The sequence below is a fragment of the Anolis sagrei genome, chromosome 1 (genome assembly GCF_037176765.1).
Source record: "Anolis sagrei isolate rAnoSag1 chromosome 1, rAnoSag1.mat, whole genome shotgun sequence".
NCBI classification, from domain to species: Eukaryota; Metazoa; Chordata; class Lepidosauria; order Squamata; family Dactyloidae; genus Anolis; species Anolis sagrei.
The window spans coordinates 29,033,087-29,057,571 of record NC_090021.1 but is presented as its reverse complement, the minus strand read 5'-3'; the positions used below and the strand labels follow the sequence as shown (position 1 = coordinate 29,057,571).

Below are 24,485 nucleotides of genomic sequence, written 5' to 3'. Positions count from 1 at the left end.
GTGTATAGCAGACGAATAAAAAAAGTGATGGGTTATATTCAGCCAGTGTCATCCAGCAACTGTACATAAACCAATTTGCAGTCCTCATTTGTCATCCCAAATTTGCTCTGGAGGCTAGAAGACAATCTTGAGAAGATTTGTGGGATGAGTGAGGGACTGCAGATGCAAAAACTACCAGAGGAGATCTTTTTGCGCTAATTCTATTTGTGTAGCTTAAAAGTGAATATTATATGCAGTTAAAATATTATAGTTTTTACTTACTTAGGTGATCCCTCATTGTCCAAGTAGGATAATCTTCCAGGGTGGGTCCTTAGGTGACTATGGAGGCCTATTTTTGATCTGCATCGTCTCCTGCAGTGAGGGCATTGGTTTCCATGTGGAAGGTGGTCCCGGTCGGGGTTGGCTTGATGCGCCTTCCTCTTGGCACGTTTGTCTCTTTCGCCCTCCATTTGTGCCTCTTCAAATTCTGCAGCACTGCTGGTCACAGCTAACCTCCAGCTGGAGCGCTCACAGACCAGGGCTTCCCAGTTCTCAGTATCAACAAACTGTGTCTAATGACAGAAATACTTAGCTATGAAACAAATTAAACTATTGGATTGCTGTGAGTTTTCCAGACTGTATGACCATGTTCCAGAAGCATTTTCTCCTGACATATTTGTCAGGCATTGTCAGAGGTTGTGAGGTCTGTTGGAAACTAGGCAAGTGAGGTTCATATATCTGTGGAATAATGTCCAGGGTGGGAGAAAGAATTCTTGTCTGTTCAAGGCAAGTGTGAATGTTGCAATTGGCCACCTTGGTTAGCACTGAATAACTACCTTGGACATTCCACAGATATATAAACTCCACTTGCCTAGTTTCCAACAGACCTCACAACCTCTGAGGATGCCTGCCATAGATTGGGTGAAACGTCAGGAGAGAATGCTTCTGGAACATGGCCCATACAGCCCACAAAACTCACAGCAACTCATTGATTCTGGTCATGAAACCCTTTGACAACAAATCAAACTATTTCTCAAAACAAGAAATCCAGCAATGGTTTGCTAAATTGATGAGGAATAGATTAAAAAAAACCAAAATGCATGTAAATCACAGTATGAAAAGAATGCAATATTCATTTTAGATTTTAGCTATTTGAAGAGGGTGTTAATTCTCCCAGTTGAGTAGGAATCAGCCACAGTTGAAATCTGAATATAGCCTTAAATTTATGGAGAGAAGGTGTAATTCATATTATTAAAAATCTTTTTGTATGTCAGGAAAGCAGAATTTATGCTGTCGCCAAGTCGGGTTTACACTTTTCTGAGGCCTTTAGCATGGACTCCTTCAATAAAAGTAAGTTGCCAAGACTAAACTATGAAATATTTTAGGAGGAAATCTTTGTGTATGCATGCTAAGAGTCAGTAAAATGAAGATGATGAAGAACAGAGTTCTTAACGAAGCAATTTGAGAGAGTACAATGTTTCTTTTATTTGGAATTATTTCTGCTAATTTATTTATTTGCTATAATTTTATAATTTCCCTAAATAATTTCTGAAAATTCACACAACAGGGAAATAGATTGATAAAGTACAAGAGACACACACCCCTTTTCATACTTTGGTTGTATACTTCTATATACTGTTCAGATTAACTATTTTGCTGAAACTTAACTCGGTGAACAACCTTTTTATAAATAAGAATAAACCAAGGATTTTTGGAAAGTATTTTGAAAAAGAAATATTTATTTCAGGTTCTACTTCTTCAACTTCATATTCGTCATCAGGACTTTACACGTCGTTAATATACAAGAATGTGACTACACCAGTCTATACTACTCTTAAAGGGGTAACTATATCTCTGTTATAAATAATATCCAGTTACAAGAAAATTGCACATAACTTCAGAACGTTTAGACACATAGTTCTATATTTAAATGTTAATAGTTTGAAAGCATTGTTCAGCTTCTATTTCACAGTAGCATGCTCTGTTTAATTGCAATCGTCTTTTCTTGTGGGTTTTGGAAATATGAAAAGATTTACATTTGGAAATACAAATGGTAAAATACTTACCAGGTGGTATATTGTTATTTCATATGCCAGATGTGAAGCCTGAATGTATCAATAACATCCAGAGTGTTCTAGAGTCCAAAATATTGGTGGAAAGAATGTTAATGTACAGAGCCAACTAGTGAATACAATTGTGAATATTCTGCTTGGCTGTAGTACAACTCGATCTTCAGGTTCATGAACAGAGTATTCTTAAGAGAGGCTGATTTATATTAAATCTGAGCAAAATATTGTGTCTGGTTGGCCAGAAACAATGAGTATCCAGCAGCCACATATCTCCTTACCACAAAAATGTTTAGCAGCATCTGTGATGTGTCTGAATAATATGAAATGGGGGCAAGATTGGGCCACATTCTACTTTGTATTTACTTTTGTTGAACTATCTATGCATATTTTATCAAATTGAGTTTTGGAATATTAAGTAGACATTATTTTAGCAGAGGAGCATTTGTGTGAACAGGACAAGTCTACTTGACATCAGTATCTTTGGAACAACTGTGCATGGCATTGGTCCCAACACATGGGTCCTGGATACAGGCATTGACCAACCCACATGTTGATCAGCGAACCCAATAGTCCAACCCAATCCCAGAATCCATAGGTCTGGTCTGGTGCTGCAACCCATGGAATGACCATGTAGGCAACAGACCCCCATTGAATATATTTCTCTGCCATCAGGGTGTACTATAGAGGCACCTGTTCCTGGAGCCAGTCCAGACCTGGCTCAACTGCAGACCCATCGAGTCCCTGAGAGGGCACTCTGATACCATTACTCATGCTCAAGGAGCACAAGCATTCAAATTGCCCTACCCAGGACCCATGTAAACACCCTCACCCAACATCCACAACCTTAACATGAAGTCTGTCAAGAAGGGAATTGCCTGGGTGCTGCTACATAGCACAGCCACACCTTCCCGTGTCCCACATGGCAAATCATAAGAGCCAATTCTAATCTGCATCTTTGAAACATGTGAACAATTTTATATAGGTCTATAGAACTTGTCTGCAAGTCCTTCGACTCCCCCCCCCCCCCCACACACACACACTACACTCCAACCTGTGTTTTTATTATGCTGTTGTGCTAATAAAAATTTTGGACAGTTTATTTTAGCTGTCATAGTGTTAAAGTAATGCAAGTTTAAAGCAAGTTTTTAATGTCTTTCTTCAGAAAGCAGCGCAAATCAGCAACAACCCATTTTTAGATGATTCATCTGGGTCTGAAGAAGAAGACAGTTCTCGATCTAGTTCTCGAACATCTGAATCAGACTCTCGAAGCAGAAGTGGCCCAGGTAGTCCACGGGCCATGAAGCGAGGTGAGCAGGATGCTAAGATAGTTTTGAATTTTTTGTTGTGTGAGTGGGCTTAATAACAAAACACCCTCCCCATAAATGCACAGCATAGTAACTTATTAGCAGCAGTGTGACCCAGCACCAGTAGCCAAAAGTGATAAACAAAACAAAAACACACAGACCACTGTTATCTCTTCCTTTGGAGGCTTTACTTTGTAGCAAAATAATATAATTGCACTTTTTACAAAAATAAGGTTTCCATAACAGAGATACAGTTCTTTATACTTCTTTCTTTGTTTCTTTGCTCGCTGGATTTCTTTCTCAAGCAGATAAACAGCTTACAGCTTTGCTCTCACAGAGCCTCCTCTCACACCGAACTTACACAGGAGCTTCTCTCACCGAAGTTTCTCACACCAGGACTTCTAACACTGGGGCTGGCTACGCTACAGGCACACCTGCTTATATTGAAATGTAGCTTTTGTCAAGTCATTGCACCCATTTTAAACCTTTTAGTTCTTGACTCACATTTTTGTAATTAAAAATACCTAGTTAATTTTTAATACTTCTGACATTTTTCTAGGTCTTCTGAAGAACTGGGGGGGGGGGGGTTAGACTGTTTTTCTTTATTTAATCTCTCTTCCAACTCTGTTTCTATGAAAATGGGACTTTCTGTATAGTAATAATCCACAGTATACATTTCTAACAAAATCTTACACAATTCCTGTCATTTCATAGTGACAAAGAACTTGTTCATTTCTTTGAAAGAATAAAGAACGCCTAAATTCCAGGCACATTGAAAATCCAGGCGGAGACAAAACATAGAAGATTCATTGACTCAAGCTGTGTCTTCACAAGCCATATAACATGGACTTCCTTTCAACTTCTTCCCTTGCACAGCCAACTAAAGAAGACGTGTTTTGATTTCTTTAACCACAATTTCCCATTGTGTCTGAATTGGAAGACGGATTTTAGTATTGTGTATAAGCATGGCTTGTAACATATTCATGCTCCAAAATTCTTTATTGAGGCATTGTGTTAAGACTCAATCTGACCACTGAAGGTGAAAACATGAACACCTTCCTCAAGTCTCTAATTATTCAGCTTCACTTTAGACAAGAATGTCCGGCATGACTTAAATCTCTTCAGTGCATCATCCTAAGAAAATGTACTGGGGTCGTTCCAGAATTGCTGACAGGAGCCATATCACTGCTTATTCCCATAAGTAGCTCAGAGCAGAAATGCAGTATATTTATGAAAAAGAACAAAAAGTGCAATAAATCAAAGGAGAATTCTAATATATAATGACTGTATTTGTGTAGCATCTATTTCATATATAAAGGAAAGTCAAATCTCCTGGAATATGAGTACAGGATTCATCCACTAATGTTATTCTGATATTTCTTGAACTAATATCTCTCAGATTTCATAATACATATAGTCCTTCTATATCAAACAGATTATTTATGGGTGGCTGTGAGTTTTTCAGGCTGTATGGCCATGATCCAGATGCAGTCTCTCCTGATGTTTCGCCCACATCTATGGCAGGCATCCTCAGATTGTGAGGTCTGTTGGAAACTTTAACATTCACACTTGCCTCAAGCAGACAAGAGTTCTTCTCCCACCCTGGACATTCCACAGATATATAAAACCCACTTGCATAGTTTCCAACAGAACTCACAACCTCTGAGGATGCCTTCCATAGATGTGGGTGAAATGTCAGGAGATAATGTTTCTGGAACATGGCCATACAGCCCAGAAAACCGACAGCAACCCAGTGATTCCGGCTATGAAAGCCTTCAACAACACAGGTTGTTTATAATTGTGTCACCTTTGACAAGGAAAAATACATGAATTAGTATACTTGCTTTTCTTTCAGGTGTTTCTCTTTCTTCAGTGATATCAGAAGGTGATTATGCCATTCCTCCTGATGCTTATTCAACTGACACCGACTACTCAGAACCAGAACAAAAGTTGCCAAAGACCTGCTCATCATCTAGTGATAATGGAAAAAATGTAAGTATGGTACAGCCTCATTTATACTAGGGTTCTTACAGTAGCATAACACTTTTGGTTTCTTAGGTTAAAATATAATCGTGCTACCTATGTCACTTCTTAATAATAATAATCACTTTAATTTTGTACCCCGCCTCCATTTCTCCGAAGGGACTGGGGGCGGCTTACATGGGGACAAGCCTGATCAACATAGTTAAAAGATAACACATTAAAATACACAACAACAGCATAAAACACAATAAAACAACATTATAACTGTATCTTTGTGAGTCTGTCCAAGTGTAAGATATGTGGCTTTCTGTCAGTCCCACCATCTTCACAGGTATGTTTGTTGTGGATGTGGGAAAGAGCCTTCTCAGTGACTGCTCCCAGGTTGTGCAATTTCATCCTATGGGAGATTAAATTAAAATCCTCTCTGCTGCTTTTGTATATGGGCAGGACTTTGGCTCTTGACCACTTGGAGCAGAAGGTGCTTGTAATGAAATGTGTTCTACTTGTCTCTCTTTAATTATGTCTTAACTGTGTTTGAAACTGTTTTAACTTTGTGTTTTAATAGAATTGTTGTTTAATATTCTAAACTTTTATACTAATAGTTTTCAGCTGGACATGCTGTAAATGATCTTGAATCCTGGAAAATAAGTAGGATATTAAAAAACAAAAGAATGTATATATGGTCTGATCCACTGGGAGTACTCTTGTGTTCTGATACTGGTCTGGTTGGGTTCGTGAAATAGAAACAAAAATAAACACACATACAGGCAGAACTAGTTGTATACATTTCTGGTTTTGTTTCAGGAAAATTATGTGTGGTTTTTATGTGTTTAATTCAAAACCTTCACCTTCCCAAAAGAGGAGGAAAGTACTTCTGAGCAGCTGCAGATTTGTTTTCAAATGTGTGCAGGACATGCAAAATGGGAAGAGAAAGAAAGACAAATTGAGTAAAAAGATATACACTTACATTTGTTCTGATCAGTTGTCAGTTGTTTTCTTATGATTTCATTTTTGACCAGTGAGATTTTTTCATAGATTGCCTTATATCAACTTTCACACTAATTTGTCAATGCCGCTTGCTGGTCAGTCGAGGTCTAATTGTTGTTTTGTACAATTCAAAGACATAGCTGTGTTAATCTGGAATATTAGTATGCAAAGGGGTCTTGTAGTACCTTAGAGACTGAGAGAATGAAGTTGGTGGCATAAATCTACTTCCTCAGATGTTGCATTGTAGTTCTTCACATCCAAATGGAAGGGTCAGGATTGTATTTACCTTTCAATATTTTTTAAACTCTAGGAACCACTGGAAAAATCTGGATATTTGTTAAAAATGGGTGGTAAAGTAAAGACATGGAAACGGCGATGGTTTGTTCTCAAAGGAGGGGAATTGCTTTACTACAAATCTCCGGTAAGCAAGTGCAGTTTTTATATTGTATTATAGCACCAACACTTAAGACCATCTCTTTAAAAGTATGCCAAAAGTGCCTGAAAATGCTGCAGAATGATCAATAACATTCAGAGGCTTAGGACACTCTTGGTTGTTTTAGGATTAAAAAATGTATTTAAAAAAATGGATTGGGGGAATGAGAACATTGTTATTACCATATTGATAGTTACTTCGTTAATTTAAGAACATGCATTTATTATGTTTAATTTGGCTTGCTATCTGGCTTTGAACTTGACTGTAACTTTCTATATGCTCTTTTAGGGCAGTGATGGCAAACCTTTTAGAGATCGAGTGCCGAAGCCAAGGAGGTTTGGGCACTTAGGGGAAGGGGAAAACGAGCAGGGGGTGGGGCGAGTGAGCAGGGGGCAGGATGGAAAGCAAGCTAGGGTGGGTGGGCAGTATGCGAGTGGGGGAGATGTCGAGTGACCGGGCTAGTGGGGAGGGGAGCGATGGCACAGGTGCCAGGAGAGAGGGTGCTGCATGCCATAGGTTCGCCAACACTGCTTTAAGGAATCTTTGGAAGAAAGCATTATCTCAGTCTCATAGGCACTTTTGATAAGGACCCAGGTGAGAGCCTTCTCAGTGGCTGCTTCCAAATTATGGAACTATCGTCTTCATACTCAAACAGATCTTTGGTTTAAAACCAATGCAATGCACTTGCACAATAGTCCCATTTGGATGCTGATTTGCAAGGTTAATGTAAACATAAATTTCATAACGGGGAGAAAAGGACATGCATACCCCCCCCCTCCCAACCTTATGGAGAAAGGATAAAATGCATTAAATAAATTAAAGTTGTAACTGTGAACTAATAACTTAATCAACTAAATATTTTGTAATAGCTAAGTTGTCCAAGGTGATTCATTATTTGCATCTGTAGAATGGTCAAAAACCTAACATTCAATGTCAATTCTTGGGTAGTTAGAAATCCTATATCTGTAACACTGCTAATGATTTCTGCTGGTGTATGTGAATAAACCATTGTTTCACTTGTTTCCCTATAGAGTGATGTAATAAGAAAACCCCAAGGACAAATTGAACTAAATGCCTCCAGTCGCATTGTGAGAGGGGATGGAAAACAAACAGTTCAGGTGCTTCCTTAAAGTGATGTATTTGAACTGAGGTGCTTTTTTCTGTCTGTGCCAGGAATACATGGAGGGTGATTTTTTAAAATGTTTTTGTAATTTTCTTTTACTTATTAAGTTATAAAGATAGAGAAAGAGTAAAGGCAAAATACAGATTTAATTAGGAACTCTTCATATAAAATATTTACAGGGAAGTGATCAGAGGTCTGGAGACCATGCCCTGTGAGGAGCGTCTTAAAGAACTGGTATGTTTAGCCTGCAAAAGAGAAGGCTGAGAGGAGACATGATAGCCATGTTTAAATATGTGAGGGGAAGTCATAGGGAGGAGGGAGCAAGCTTGTTTTCTACTGCCCTGGAGACTAGGACACAGTGGAACAATGGCTTTGAACTACAGGAAAGGAGTTCCATCTGAACATTAGGAAGAACTTCCTGAACATATGAGCTGTTCAACAGTGGAACTCTCTGCCTCAGAGTGTGGTGGTAGCTCCTTCCTTGGAAACTTTTAAACAGGAGCTGGGTGGCCATCTTTCAGGGATACTTTGTACTTGCATGGCAGGTGGTTAGACTAGATGGCCCATGTGGTCTCTTCCAACTCTTATTATTCTATGATTCTAAGTCTATAGAGCACATACAGTGATGTGGGGCAGTGGATCCCATCCCAAACGTCTTAGACAGCCCTGACCAAGCCATTAACGATAGGCTGTTTCCTGTCAGCTATGAGTTATTTAAAAGGAGACCTTCCTCCCACAAATCCTGAGAAAAACATGTCCCAACCAAATTTCAAAATATTTTCCTTTTCCTTTTTCCAGTAAAGGATATAAACTGTCCCTTCATCTAGTAGGAGCCCCAGGTGGTGCAGTGGGTTAAACCCCTGTGCCGGCAGGACTAAACTGTGCCGGCAGGACAGGTCGCAGGTTCGAATCCGGGGAGAGGCGGATGAGCTTCCTCTATCAGCTCCAGCTCCTCATGCGGGGACATGAGAGAAGCCTCCCACAAGGATGATAAAAACATCAAATCATCCAAGCGTCCCCTGGGCAACGTCCTTGCAGGCAGCCAATTCTCTCACACCAGAAGTAACTTTATTTATTTATTTATTTACATCACTTATATCCCGCCCATATCAGCCCGCAGGCGACTCAGGGCGGTCTTGCTCCTGACACGACAAAAAAAATAAATCTAGTAGTTGTCCACAGATACTAATCATGGCATCTCTTTAATATATTTGTAATGGAAATTAACGGCGCTCCATGCGGTAATGCCAGCCACATGATCTTGGAAGTGTCTATGAACAACACTGGCACTTCGGCATAGAAATTGAGATGAGCACCACACCCCAGAGTCAGACATAACTGGACTTAATGTCAGGAGACAACGGCTACCATTTAATGGAAATTAAATGTATTTTAAGAATTTTGTTTCGGAGGGGGGGGGGGGGTCCTGAGGATCTTCCCTAACAAACCTTTGTGTTGTTACCCCAATACCCCCTTGCATATGGGATATATTGAGCATGGTGATCAGATCATGATATGAATAAACATAACAGTTTAAATAATGTACCCAGTAAGGCCTTCTCGCGGACAACCCTGAGAATTTCGGGAGGGGCTGAAGCCCCTCAAGCCCCCCCCCCCCAGCTACATGCCTGACCACAACGTAATTTTATTTCTTCTGACACTACACAGCTGACTACTGAAAAAAGAACATATTACTTGACTGCAGATTCCCCAAACATTTTGGAAGAATGGATCAAAGTACTGCAGAATGTTCTCAAAGTTCAGGCTGCAAGTCCACTTTTTATCCAACCAGATGTCAAACCAACCATGAAAGGCTTGCTTACGAAGGTTAAAATGTTATTCTTCAGAATATTTTCTGCTTTCTTTCTATATCTCTATGTGTATAATCCTGGCTTGATCCAAAAATGGTGGACAGGGAAATGGATGTTATGATTTAGAATTCTCCATTTCAGATGGACTTAGAGAAGCATTAGAAACGATGGCACTTGTAGTCCATTGACATGAAGGAGCAGTGGTTGCCCTTCCCTAACCTAAGATGAGCCCTTATAGGGTGCTAGAAATCTTAGAAAGGAGCTGTTTATCCTTTATAATTCTTATTGAGAATATTGGGTTGTTGTAGGTTTTTTCGGGCTATATGGCCACATTCTAGAGGCATTCTCTCCTGATGTTTTGCCTGCATCTATGGCAAGCATCCTCAGAGGTAGTGAGGTCTTATTGAGAATAATTAATTAAACTTGGCATGTTTAATTTTCATCTATTTTTCAATATATAATGTTTTTTTAAAAATGTATAGTTGGGGTAAGTAATCTGGTTTGACTGGTCTGACACAGAACTATTGTCTTCCTAAACTCACATGCTCTTTCCCCCTCTTCTAATACAGCTTCAGGGAGTTTGAAAAAGTATGCTTATGAGATTAACCACATTTGTCATGTTGTCCAATCTCAGGCAAATATCGTAAATCTTAACTCTGTTCTGTTGAAAAAAGGCAATTTGAAGACATAATTTATGAAGGAGACTTGTTTCAAGTAGCCACAATTAACATAAACCCCAGTTGTGGTTTGGGATGGCACACTGGAATAGAAGCTTCTAATCTCATGTGCATGTACGAGGAGGTGAAGAGGATTGTTGGGGGGGGGGGGCAGTGTATGACCCTTTGTAGAAACTGATCTTGTTTTTTGTGATTCCAAAATGTGGTTCTAAATTGTGCTCAGACACATCAACACACTTATATGTCTTTGTTCCTATTGGAGTCCCCGGTGGTGCAGTGGATTAAACTGCTGAGCTGCTGAACTTGCTGACAGAAAGGTTGGCAGTTCGAATCCGGGAAGTGGGGTGAGCTCCCGCTGTTAGGCCCAGCTTCTGTCAACCTAGCAATTCGAAAACATGCAAATGTGACTAAATCAATAGGTACCACTTTGGCAGGAAGGTAACAGCGCTCCATGCAATTATGCCAGCCACATGACCTGGAGGCGTCTACGGACAACTCTTTGGCACCACTCCCCAGAGTTGGACACAACTAGTCTTAAAGTCAAGGGAAAACTTTTACCTTTACCTTTTTGTTCCTATTATGTATTCATCAGTTTTTCCACTCACAGGTGAAACATGGATATTCCAAGAGAGTGTGGTGTATGCTAGTTGGGAAAACTTTGTATTATTTCCGCAGCCAAGAAGACAAGGTATGTCTTTATAACTCTTGAAGTATGTATTTCTAATAACTTTAACTTACGTGGTCATAAATGAGCAAAAAGGCTTCTAATATGCATGTATCTTTATGAATTTCCCCAAGATAGTGAGGCAATAACATATATACATTATACGCTTCCCAAGTTGTTGTTGTTGTTATTAGTAGTAGTAGTAGTAGTATTTTCATTTGGCTTTACGTGCATCACAGAGTTATGAGGATCAAATATAAATGAGAAGTACCTTGAGGTCATTAGATGTAAGGAAATATATACAAGTCATAAATAATACTATCAAATATATATATTCAGCATACCCTTTTTAAAATGCATTGGTCTTTTATGATTAGAGATCAAGCTTGTGGTAGAAGTACATCTGATGTTGGGGAGTGGCCACTTATATCCGTCTCATTCAGTTGTAACATCTGATAAAACAAGATGAGATTTCGCACTAAAATTCCATTGTATTGACTAAAATAGAACAGGAGAAGAGAGTATGATAGCAATCACATTATATATTTTATTTTATCACCTGTATCACAATTTTGGCGCCATGTGGCTCTTACTACTTAGTTACGCTGTCATTTTTCATTCCTTGAAGCAACCTTGCATTACAGTCATTAAATATAGTTCAAATACAATGTAAGAATTTTAGCTGTGGGCAACTGAGACATGTCATTCCGATTCACCTTGTGAAAGAGATTAATCATTATTGATCCTGTTCCATATGTTAAAATAAGGTGATGATGATCACCCCTGTTTGAAAGTTAATTTCATTTATTTGGCTTGAGAGATGAATTCAGACAGTTAGCTATATTTTAGAAACACATTTTTAATACAGTCAGCTGCCTGAATTCATCCTTCATGCCAAATTAATGTAACTAACATTCAAAAGTGTTGTCAGCTTTTCTATGTGTTTCATATTTGATCTTATTTATTGTTTTTACCTCTAGTTTCCTTTGGGCCAGATAAGACTTTGGGAGGCTAAAGTTGAAGAAGTTGACCGGTCTTGTGATTCAGATGAAGATTATGAAGCCAGTGGCCGTAGTTTATTGTCAACACATTACACCATTGTCACCCATCCTAAAGAACAAGGTCCCACTTATCTGCTTATAGGATCCAAGCATGAGAAAGTAGGGAGCTCTTTATTCTTTTGTAGCACAAGACAAATGTGATAATTTGCTTGCAGTAAACTGAAAGGAAAACTAAATGGCAAAGGGCTTATTAGGATAACTAGTTACAGCGAACTTCCTCTTCCTCTGGCATGTCTATATGGCATTTAGAAAAGTGCATTCATAGTTTTGTGGGATGTATGAACTCTGGCAAGCAGTATTAAATACAACAATTTGAAATATATCAGTTTTGAGCCATTTTTTAAATGAAGATGACACTTAATTTCAAGCATTTCATTTAAGGTATGGGTGCTAAATTGAAGGTAAAAAGTGCTTATATTTGTGGGTTAACATGTCATGTGATTTTTCACTTTATATTATTCTGGTGAATTTTAGTTTCTTTTCATTTCATAGTTAGAATTTGTTTATGCTTTTAAAACTGCTGTGCTACCTCATGGTATTTCATATATGGAAGTCTCCGCTGGACATAGAAGAAAATGGAGATATAAAGGTTTTTTTTGTTTAGAAGTAATTTACTTACAGCTATATGTGTAGTTTTTTTTTATTAAGATAATTTTTCCTGTTAATTAATGAAAGTTAGAATGAAATTATCATGTTTTATTTTCAAGGATACTTGGCTCTATCACCTGACAGTTGCTGCTGGGAGCACAAATATAAATGTTGGGACAGAGTTTGAGCAGCTTGTCTGCAAACTGTTAAACATTGAAGGGGACTCTAGTAAGTCAATATATTTTATTGCAATCTACAGCATCCTGTTTATATGAGCATTTGATTGGCAAAACTGAAAATATATTTTCAATATAATTGGCCCTTATGCTTTTCAACATTATGATCTGACATCTTCAGGAGAGGCCCTTCTCTTGGTCCCATCTCCATCTCAAGCTCGGTCGGTGGCAACGAGAGAGCGAGCCTTCTCAGTGGCTGCCCCTCGACTCTGGAACTCCCTGCCCAGGGAAGCCAGAATGGTCCCCTCCTTGCTGGCCTTCTGGTGGCTGACTAAAACCTTTTTATTTAGGAAGGCTTTTAAAGAAGAAGGGTTTTAAGATCAAGTCAGGGGTGCTGTGGTTTTTAGCTTTAATTATGTTTTTTATAGATTATAACTGATTTTTAAAATACCATTTATATTTAATTCTGTTTTAATGTTTGTATATTTTTAGATTTTAAATTGTATTGAAATGTTCTTAATGTAAGCTGCTTTGAGTCTCCTTGTGGAGAGAAAAAGTGGGATATAAATAAACATAATATTCTGTGTGTGTGTCAGGAGCAATTTGAGAAACTGTAAGTTGCTTCTGATGTGAGGGAATTGGCCGTCCGCAAAGATGTTGCCCAGGGGCACCTGGATGTTTTTTGATGTTTTACCATCCTTGTGGGAGGCTTCTCTCATGTCCCTGCATGGGGAGCTAGAGCTGACAGAGGAAGCTCATCCGCACCATCCCTGGATTCAAACCTCCAACCTGTTGGTCTTTAGTCCTGCTGGCACAAGGGTTTAACCCATTGCATCACCTGGGGCTCCAATAATAATAATAATAATTATTATTATTATTATTATTATGATGTCTGACGTGTGATCCAATACAACAGCCAGCAGATTGATCTTGTCTGCTGTGGACTCATCTTGTTGTGTTTCACATAATAATAATAATAATAATAATAATAATAATAGAATTCATAATGGTCTTGTTAGATTGGAGAGTGGGTTCAAAATGAATTTCAGTCGTGATAAATGTAAGGTATGCCATTTGGGCAGCAAGAATGAAATGAACTTGTATAAGATGACATTTGGCTTGAAGGAACAGTATAAGGTACATATGAAAAGGATCTGGAGATCTTGGATTGTCCACAAGCTGAACATGAAGAATCCACAGTGTGATATGACAGCCAAAAAAGCCAATGCCATTCTTGCCAGTATCAACTGTAATATAGTACCCTGATCAATAGAATCATAGAAGTATTGAATCTCAAAGTAGGAAAGGGATCACAAGGGCTATTTAGTCCAACTCTTGTCATGCAGGAATATACATTCAGCAAAATTTGCAGTTTAACTTTTGGAATTTTGATTATTCACAGATTTAAATAATAGATTATCTTAAAGAATCTCTAAATCCTAAAGGATAACTCCATGGCCAACTTCTGGAGGAAGTTGACCATATAGTTGCACTGGAGGACTGATTTCCTAGAGAGGTGCTCTCCCTGGTAAAAAAAAAAAAAGCAACAAAAAGGTTTTAAAAAGCGTGTTTTAAAAAAATCACAGTTTTTCCATTTTTCCATTTTTGCAAGGGGCCATGCCCCCAATCCCAGTTGTATGGCTTTCTTGAAAGATGGTTGGATTCCTCTGTTTAAAGAACTCCAAAGGAGAGCTCACTACTGTCTGAGGCAATGCATTCCAGTGTTCAAGCTATAGACATTCTTTCCAGTAGCCAAAACAAGATGCTCAGAGGTTCGAAAACCATATCACCAAGAAGTGGTATGTTGACTATTTTTAAATATCTGAAGAAATATCAAAGATAGGAAGGTGGTTGTTCTAAAAAGATAGATAGGTTAGTACAAAATCATGCTACGTCTACTGCTTCACATGAATGACTCTTTTTTTTTTCCCGTCCCCTTCAGCTTCTCAAATCTGGAGACATCCAACTCTCTGTCACAGCAAAGATGGGATTACTTCTCCTCTTACAACTCTCCCCTCAGAGGCCTTGCAAACAGAAGCTATAAAATTATTTAAGGCAAATATTGGTACCTTTTTCTTTGTTTCAAATTACGTGGAATGATGATAGGCCTTGTTTGAAATTATGTAAAGTGCATATTACAGTAGGTAGAGTCTTATCCATGTCTATTCATAAGTAAGCTCCTGGAACTCAGTTGACAGTATTCTTGGGTAACTGGTTATAAAATTGTGTATTTGTTCAATAGTGGAAATTAAGGTCTCTCAATTTTTCTATATTTTTGCAACAACAATAATTGTATTTGTTATCTTAGGACTCTGAGTAGAATACAACATAGTTGAAACACAGAAATAAAATATAATACTATTAAAATGCATATATTAACATACATGGAACAAAGATTGTGTGACACAATACTAATAAAATATATATTTAAAATTCAGTTTAAAATTGACTGGTTAGGTCTCTTGATGTAGATAGGAAGTATAAACATACTAATTTGGTGTTCCCCATGTTTTTCTAGCTGGTAATAGATGTGTTCAGAGTAAAAATAGCACATTAGTTGAAATTTTCTAGAATTTAAAGTCCAACTCACCTTAAAATTATTTCCAAAACCTCTTCTGGACTTAAAATGGCTAAGATTCACCAAAAACAATGAAATTACCTCCATATCACCAGGCCGTGTGTGTATGTGGTAATTTATTGCAAAATACAAAACAAAATTTATTTATTTATTTATTTACAGTATTTATATTCTGCCCTTCTCACCTCAAAGGGAACTCAGGGTGGATCACAATGCACACATACATGGTAAACATTCAATGCCATTTTTAGACATACAAGACAGACAGACAGATAGAAATATTTTGGTATTTCAACTTCGACGCCTGAAGGTTATGCTCAATTCCGGCCACAGGGAGTCCTGTTGCTTCACCCACTATCACGCCAAGTCATTTTGATAGTATTTCCTCCTTGCTCTTTGACCGCAGGCATTTTTATGGTGTCGTAAAATACCTGTCTTGTTTTAAGTGGTCCCTAATTTCTATACTCACAGCTCTGCTGTTTTCAAACTGCTTAGGTGGACAGTAGGCTAGGCTTAATAGTTGGGTGCTCAATCAAACTCAGGCTTCGAACTTGCCACCTTCCAGTTGGCAGTAATCTATTGCTGCTAGTAATTAACCAGCTGTGGTACAGCCCGACTCTCACTCAAAAACAAACTCAAAAAATCAAGAGCAGAGAATGAACCCCATTGAGGGCTACAGAGAATTAATGCAGACATCAGCCTGTGCTATTGTCCATCCTTATTCTGAAGGGCCTCTGTTGATCAAAAGTAGACAAATCTTATTCCAAGAGTAAAAGGATTTAGTCTTAGAAATATAAACATTTAATATTTGCGGTATTAGCTGTTATGCTTTCCCTCTAAAATTGAATGATTGAAACTTAAATTGCAAGGCTCACTTTAAAATTTGTCTATTTTCAGACTTGCCAGCTGTTTATAAATGCTGCAGTGGACTCTCCTGCCATTGACTACCATGTGTCTTTAGCTCAAAGTGCTTTACAAGTGTGCCTCACACATCCAGAGCTGCAGAACGAAATTTGTTGTCAATTGGTTAAGCAGACAAGAAGAAGGCAGCCGCCTAATCAAATAGGACCAATTCAGGTACTATATACTTTTCAAGGAAATATCTGTTTCTCAAACATTGTTATTTGTGAAAAATAATAACAAAAACATCATTGCAACTAGAAAAAGAAAACAGGAAGAAAACAAAACAAAAAGGAAGATTTTTGCAGAATGTCTGTTGCTCTCATATTTTGATACTGATGTTATGACAACTTATGTTTCCTGGATACTAGTATAGGCAGTGAGAAACCAGAAGTAGAGAACAAAAATCCTGGACAAAATTAAGTGCCAGAAGAACAAAAAAAAGTGCATAATAACATGGCTTTACCCAAGTATTTTGGCTATGAGATACTCAACTTGCAAAGTGGAAAAGAAAAATTTTAAATGCAAAGGAAATCATTTAGTTCTCCGCATATTCAAGAAACCAAAAAAAGGAGGCGATAAATCCTCAAAATGAAGCTCAGAATAATTTGGGTTTTTTTTAATCTTGTGAAGCAGCATGCCCATTGTCTTTTACATGTCATGATTTTCTTCCAAAAGATTGACAGTATTACATTTACTGAATATTAAAATAATGATTTTATATTAATGCATTTGCATTTTTACTTTTTCATCAGACTTGAATTCCTAACTACTTAGTTTCCATTGTGATCACATTCCTGGTTATATTGCAGATTATTTGCTTCTGAAGGAAACTTTAGTCAATGACGCTGCTTTTCTTCATTCTGCAGGCCTGGCAGCTTTTAGCGCTCTGCGTTGGACTCTTTCTTCCACAGCATCCCTTCCTTTGGCTCATCAAACTTCACTTGAAGAAAAATGCAGATTCCAGGTATTTTTATGGTGGATAAGTTCTACATTACTTTCTGTAATTAACTAATAGTGTTTAATTATCTTCAGAAAGCTGTTAAAACAAAAGTTATTATTTATTTATTTATTTATTTACTTCACTTGTATACCGCTCTTCTCAGCCAACGGCGACTCAGAGCGGTTAACAACCAGTATCAACAATACAGTACAAAATCATTAGTCATTTAAAACGGTAATATCAATTAGTTAACATCAGGACATCAATACAACAATACAGGAAAACAACAATCCATCACGTCTCATCAATAGAATCAGCATCCGATCTCGTTGTCCATTAATCCATATTCCAGTAATCAATCAATTGCACTGCTTAGTTGAAAGCCTGTTTGAAGAGCCAGGTCTTCACTCTCTTCCTGAATGCCAATAAGGAGGGGGCCGATCTAATGTCTGTAGGAAGGGTGTTCCACAGCCGGGGGGCCACTACTGAGAAGGCCCTGTCTCTCGTCCCTGCCAGGCGTGCTTGTGAAGCCGGCGGGACCGAGAGCAGGGCCTCCCCAGACGATCTTAACATCCTAACTGGTTCAAAGGAGGAGATGCTGAAACTTCTAGATCTGAAACTTCTAGATCTGCCATGTAGAACTATGGGTTCGATAGGGGTTTTTAGTCATACTCATTCTTATTTCTTTCAACCGCTTTCTTCTGAATGTCAACAGACTCTCATCCATTTTTCATAAGGATTCACTCCCTCCAGCTTTCCCATTTTTCCTTTCCTGTCACAATTCGACATAAACAACAAACAAAAGTAAAAACCATGCTGCAAAATATATATTTTTATATCCAGTATAATGCATTCATCTCTAGCCACTGTTGTGGAGTCTGCAATTCAATTCTGATTCCCAACATCATGGATGTGAATAAACATGCAGAATAGTTATAAAATGAATAGTTATGAAAGTGAAATGTATTATATGTTAAATAACATGTAACAATTCCTGCTTTTCTGAAACATTACATCGTTAGATCTTGTTTTATGCTCACAGGACTGAATTTGGAAAATATGCAATTTACTGCCAGCGATGTGTAGAAAGAACCCAGAAGAATGGTGACAGAGAAGCCAGACCATCAAGAATGGAAATTCTTTCCACACTTCTAAGGAATCCCTACCATCATTCATTACCCTTTAGTGTTCCTGTGCATTTCATGAATGGCATATACCAGGTAGGTATTAAGTATAAAACAATGGAGTATTAAGGAGGGCAAATAAAATCACCCTCTTGATGGATTGTCAGCTTGTCATGGGTGAGAGGGCTTGTGTGAGTCTTGTGCTCCTAGGGGGGTCTCCCAGGGCAGCAAGGTCTCCGGAGCTCATTTCAAATCTTTTTTCATTTGTTTGGCTGTAGGTTGTTGGGTTTGATGCTTCTACCACTGTGGAAGAATTTCTGAATACACTTAATCAGGATACAGGAATGAGAAAACCAGCAGAATCAGGTTTTGCTTTGTTTACAGATGATCCCTCGGGCAAAGATGTGGAACACTGTCTCCAAGGAAATATCAAGGTGACCACTCCCTTTAATTAGCTTTTTTACCATAGGCGTGTTTTCTAGAATTGAAATGTTTTCTTTGTTTTTCTATTTTGCAAGGAGAGGCTTGGGGATCATGTAAGGCAATTAAAAGTTAATTAAAGATACAATAAAATTTGAAATAGATGTATATGAAGTATATGTCATGACATTAGTATAAGATTTATGTCAGAATTTGGACATAACTGATTGGTTACCTTTTTTTAAAGTTACCTTATGAATTATTGATACATGCTAACAGTGATAGGAGTGTCTTGTGATTTCACATTTTGTTGCCAAATGGAGAATATTTATCAAGGGTAACTACATGCTTATGTTATCCCTTCACCAATTTTAGTGAAATTTTCAGGCAAGTGCTCCTAGATTTCCTTTCATAGCCATTTCTATGCCTATCTATATAAATAAAAATGTAATAGGTTGTTGTAGGTTGTTTTGGGCTCTATGGCCATGTTCTAGAGGCATTCTTTCCTGACGGTTTGCCTGCATCTATGGCAAGCATCCTCAGAGGTAGTGAGGTCACTACCTCACCTCACTACCTCTGAGGATGCTTGCAATAGATGCAAGCAAAATGTCAGGAGAGAATGCCTCTAGAACATGGCCATATAGCCCGAAAAAACCTACAACAACCCAGTGATTCAGGCCATGAAAGCCTTCGACAATACATTAAAAATGTAATGTTCATTAATATATCTCAAAAACCATTGGATGAATTGACACCAAATTTGGACACAATACACCTATCAGGCCAACGAGTGACCATCACTCACAAAAACACTGAAAAACACAGCAGAAGAGACTTTAAAAGCCAAAAACCAAAAATCCATTACTACGCATGTGCAAAACCACTTATATTTATCAAACACACATGTATACACATATACACAACTATATATACACACATGTATACACACACAAAACAGATATACACAGACTGGGCCACAGCAACGTGTGGCAGGAGATGACTAGTTTAATAATAATAGCACTGGCTGGCATAAGGTTTATTCCAAAGTCCATTTGTATAGTTTTACTTTCTTTCAGTTATTTATAGCAATTAAATCAATTAAAAATGAGTTCACATTTTCTTCTTGCTTATATTGGAGTAAATGTGTGCTGCTTCATGGTTTTCCTTGTAGATCTGTGACATTATTTCTAGATGGGAACAGGCATCCAAAGAACAGCATTCTGGGAAATGTGAAGGAACAAGGACTGTAAGGCTTACTTACAAGAACAGGTAAATCATAATACATTCAATTATAACCAGTGATCAGAACTCTGTACAACTAATGATAAGAACTAACAGGCAACATGTGAACCGCTGTGAGTCGCCTTCGGGCTGAGAACAGCGGTATATAAGTAAGGTAAATAAACAAACAAATAAATAAATAAATAAATAAGAAGAGAGCAGAATAGATATGAGGACATCTACAGTGCCTTTCCATCACAATTTAGTAACCTCACATCTGGAGTTAAGGAGAAAGTTAGATTTGATTCCTGACATTTCTCTTTTGAGAAATTAAGCTATGGACTCAGGATGATAATATCAGCATTTCCCATGGCTGTCCCACCTTTCTCATCTCCAGTACATTTGCATAAATAACTGACATTTAGAATGAAGAAAATACAAAATTAAATCTTGTTTAGATTGAATAGTTTTCTAAAAGCATTTATTTCATTTCAATTGGCATAACTTTCCACTGAGAAATCAGTTAAAATAAAAGGGCCAGTTATTAGTTCTGAAAGAGCATAGTTTCACATTCTTACTTGAACTGGTATTTTACAAGTATCTTTTAAACGTGTGTTATAATTTTGGTTTTATAGGCTTTATTTTTCAATGCAAATTCGTGGAGAGACTGAAAGAGAAAAGTTGCTATTAATGTATCAAACAAATGATCAAATTGTAAATGGTCTTTTCCCTGTAAACAAAGATCTGGCACTAGAACTGGCAGCACTTCTGGCACAGGTAATTCGTTTTTATGGTTTGCTTTCTTATTTATTTATTTATTTATTTATTTATGTAAAACATTTATATTCCATCCCTCTCACCCCAAAGGGGACTCAGGGCGGAGCACAGCATATATACTGCAAACATTCAATGCTGAGACACAAATTCACATACATTACATAAACATTTATCAAAATATTAAAATACACCATTTAAAACCGTCCTAGTCATCTGCGTAAAATCTAATTGGCCTGGTCATCTTTCCTTGATTTTAAATATTAATATTTATTGAATAAACATAATATAATAGTAATAATAATAAAACTTTATTTGTACTCCACCACCAACTCCCAAAATAGCACGTAAAGCTGCCATACATAAAATACATAATACACATAATAAAAATACAACAACATGAAAACAATAATAACATTGCATATACCCATAAATTGGGTAAAACAGCCTCTATTAAAACAGAATCAGTTAAAAGATCAATATAATCAATATTACAGCCCAGCTGAATGCACATAAACTGCAGATATAAAGTGCTAAGTAATTGGCAATCAATTCTGGTTACTGTTTAAACCTTATCAAATGCCTGCTGACAAATCCAAGTTTTAACTCTTTCCTAACATGTTGTAGTGTAGGGTCTTGTCAAAGTTCCCTGGGGAAGGCATTCCAGAGCCAGGGGCCACCACCGAGAAGGCCCTCTCCCGTGTCCCCAACCGCACTAAAGACAGAGGTGGGACAGAGAGAAGGGTCTCCCCGGCAGATTTTAGAGCTCGCACCAGTTCATAGGAGGAAATGCGATCACAAAGATAGGCTGGACCCGAACCGTGTTGGGCTTTATAGGTGATAACCTGCACTTTGAATTGGGACTGTAAATCAACAGCCAGAGGAGCTGCTTTAATAGCAGCATGGTATGTATTTCACTGGTAGAGAATTATTACAAGTTGCCAATACTAATGTTTCCATTTTTTAAAAAATAAATAAATCAATTTTTCCATATTTTAATTTATTAAAAATTATTTTCTTCGCTCTCCACTAGGTGGAGATTGGTGACTTTGAAAGGCCTTTTTCAACTCCAGCAGGACAAATAACTTCCCCCTCGAAATCAAATCAGACTTTAAAACAAGTTATGGAGAAGTTTTACCCAAAAAGATATAGAGATGGATGTTCAGAAGAACAATTAAGGTATGTTTGATTTACCGGTATTTTACTTTTAAAAACTGAGAACAAATAAATAATGTTTATGTAGAAATTACATTTAGTATTATGATGATTGGATTACTTGCATAGAGAACAGACATGGTGGATTAATATTCTTTCAGTCACTTAATTAACTTTAAAATCTTTCTTGTATGGGTAGAAAAATATACAGATAATACAAAATATTTGGGCATTTCCTGCCAAAATACGAATGTTAGAGAAATACAATGATATATCAGGTGGTTTATGGCAGATCTAGAATTTGGGAAGACAGAGACAAAAAAGAGTGCTAATCTAATGTGGCTTATTTTTATTCCATCTCCTAATTATATTTTATAAGCCATACAAGAAAAAGAGAAGGATATTGACTGATTGATTCTGATACTTATCCCATATTATTATTTATCTGTTTGCATTATTCCATGGCTCTGTTCATCTCTTTTTGCTTCATGTCAATAATAGACAGCTTTGTCAGCGGCTGTCAACAAAATGGATGGCTCTCAGAGGTCACAGCGCTTCAGACTGTGTGCGCATTTATCTGGCTGTTGCTCGAAAATGGCCTTTCTTCGGTGCTAAATTGTTTGCAGCGAAGGTAAGGATTTACCTTCACGTTTTTCATTTGTTAATACAAATAACATATCAAACAGCATGGTGCTTACTACATTAATTTATAATTCACTGTTATAGAGCTATACACTATATCTCCTTAAAAGTAAAGGTAAGGTTTTCCACTGACATTAAGTCTAGTCGAGTCCCACTCTGGGGGGTGGTGCTCATTTCCATTTCTAAGCCGAAGAGCCGGCATTGTCCGTAGATGCCTCCTAGGTCATGTGGCCGGCATGACTGCATGGAGTGCCCTTATCTTCCCACCAAAGCAGTACCTATTGATCTACTCACATTTGCACGTTTTCGAACTACCAGATTGGCAGAAGCTGGGGCTAACAATGGGAGCTCACCCCTTCCCACAGATTCAAACTGCCAGCCTTCCAGTCAGCAAGTTCTACAGCTTAGTGGTTTAACCCACTGCACCACTGCGCCCCAAATATATAACTCCTTACATTATGGCAAATAACTAATTCATTGAATAGTTGTTTATTTCCTATCTAGTTTCATAATGGCAGATAACTTCGCATAATTTCTTTCTAGCCTCTGCCAGTATCGGCTTTGGAGAATACCTTGATATGGTTTGCTGTTTTTGAAGATGGCATACACATCCTTGAGTACACCTCAATGGTAAGAGAATAATATAGCTTGCAGTGTACATGAAGAAGTAATATACAGTCTTAAGATTACAGTCTCCCTCTTTCTGTTAATATTTAGAAAAATTGTCACAGGTTAAACAACAATTAACTGGTTCAGGTGCTAGCTAATAATAATAATAATAATAATAATACACTTTATTTATATTCCACTCTATTTCTCTGAGGGGACTCAGAGCAGATTACAGTATACACATATATAGGCAAACATTTAATGCCTTTTATACAGTGAATAATAACATACACTATGCAAACAAAGGCAAAGGTTTCCCTTTCCATCTCTGGCGTCTGGAGGCGATGCTCAACTCTGGCCATGGGGAGGTGCTCTTGTTCCATTTTCCATGCTGAGGAGCTTGTTGTCCATAGACCCTCTTGGTCGTGTTTTACCCACATTGCTGCATGGGCACCTTTTGCCTTCCCACCGATGCGGTTCCTATTGATCTCACATTACATATTTTTGAATTCCTAGGTTGGCAGGAGCTAGGGCTGACAGCCAGGAGCTCACCCTGACCCCTGCCTTTGAACTGCCAACCTTCTGGTCAGCAAGTTTTTCTGTAGCTAGTGGTTTAATCCGCTGTGCTCCCTCAGCCCCTCACTGTTCTACCGTGGCCTCTTGAAATGCTGTTAAACTACTACTCCTCAACCATTGAGGCATCATCACCAACTTTGAGGAACGAGAAGAGTTTCATCCTGAATCTTACTGGTTATTTATTCCCAACTTAATTGCTATTAATAGAAGTACCTGAATCATTCTTTTTCGATTGGTAATAATATAGAAACCATGTTCTAATAAAAAGCTGACAAAAAAATCTGTTCAAAAGCCATGCATATGGAAAGTACAGAAATTGTGGTGAGTTTCTCTTTCTTGCTTTCACGGAACTTGCTTTTCTTTTGTCTTTCAAGAGATTAATAGCAACATATTTATACAAGAACCTGATGACCTTTGGTGGCTATCAAGATGATTTCATGCTGGTAGTTAATAATGTCCTCACACAAGAAAAGCCAACCAAAAAACTTTTGTTTACTATGCCCAAACCAAAGGTTAGTACATTAACTGCAATCTGTTTAATAAGCATTTCTGTGATCTTGAATAAGCACAGGAAACTTGTGCCCAGCTTGAAGGCAATTAGTACTATACAATACAATGCTATTATGCAACTTCTCGGAAGCTCCAATTAGTCCAGCGGTTCATGGCCAGGTTGTTAACTGGAGCTGCT

The 24,485-nt window shown here is 37.8% G+C and overlaps 1 protein-coding gene across 4 annotated transcripts in view; it reads left to right on the top strand.

Moving 5' to 3' along the window:
- PLEKHH2 (pleckstrin homology, MyTH4 and FERM domain containing H2) overlaps positions 1-24,485 on the top strand; it is a 62,945-nt gene that overhangs the window by 33,611 nt on the left and 4,849 nt on the right. For all 4 annotated transcript variants that reach the window (XM_067463618.1, XM_067463621.1, XM_067463615.1 and 1 more), the window contains 21 exons: positions 1,254-1,329; positions 1,727-1,821; positions 3,211-3,355; positions 5,208-5,344; positions 6,633-6,743; positions 7,787-7,873; positions 9,547-9,705; positions 10,974-11,054; positions 12,011-12,190; positions 12,799-12,907; positions 14,798-14,910; positions 16,331-16,510; positions 17,203-17,300; positions 18,319-18,496; positions 18,679-18,834; positions 19,992-20,089; positions 20,677-20,818; positions 21,849-21,994; positions 22,472-22,601; positions 23,156-23,242; positions 24,172-24,309. In XM_067463618.1, the coding sequence (XP_067319719.1) occupies positions 1,254-1,329; positions 1,727-1,821; positions 3,211-3,355; positions 5,208-5,344; positions 6,633-6,743; positions 7,787-7,873; positions 9,547-9,705; positions 10,974-11,054; positions 12,011-12,190; positions 12,799-12,907; positions 14,798-14,910; positions 16,331-16,510; positions 17,203-17,300; positions 18,319-18,496; positions 18,679-18,834; positions 19,992-20,089; positions 20,677-20,818; positions 21,849-21,994; positions 22,472-22,601; positions 23,156-23,242; positions 24,172-24,309 (2,646 nt within the window). The remainder of the gene's footprint in view (positions 1-1,253; positions 1,330-1,726; positions 1,822-3,210; positions 3,356-5,207; positions 5,345-6,632; positions 6,744-7,786; positions 7,874-9,546; positions 9,706-10,973; positions 11,055-12,010; positions 12,191-12,798; positions 12,908-14,797; positions 14,911-16,330; positions 16,511-17,202; positions 17,301-18,318; positions 18,497-18,678; positions 18,835-19,991; positions 20,090-20,676; positions 20,819-21,848; positions 21,995-22,471; positions 22,602-23,155; positions 23,243-24,171; positions 24,310-24,485) is intronic.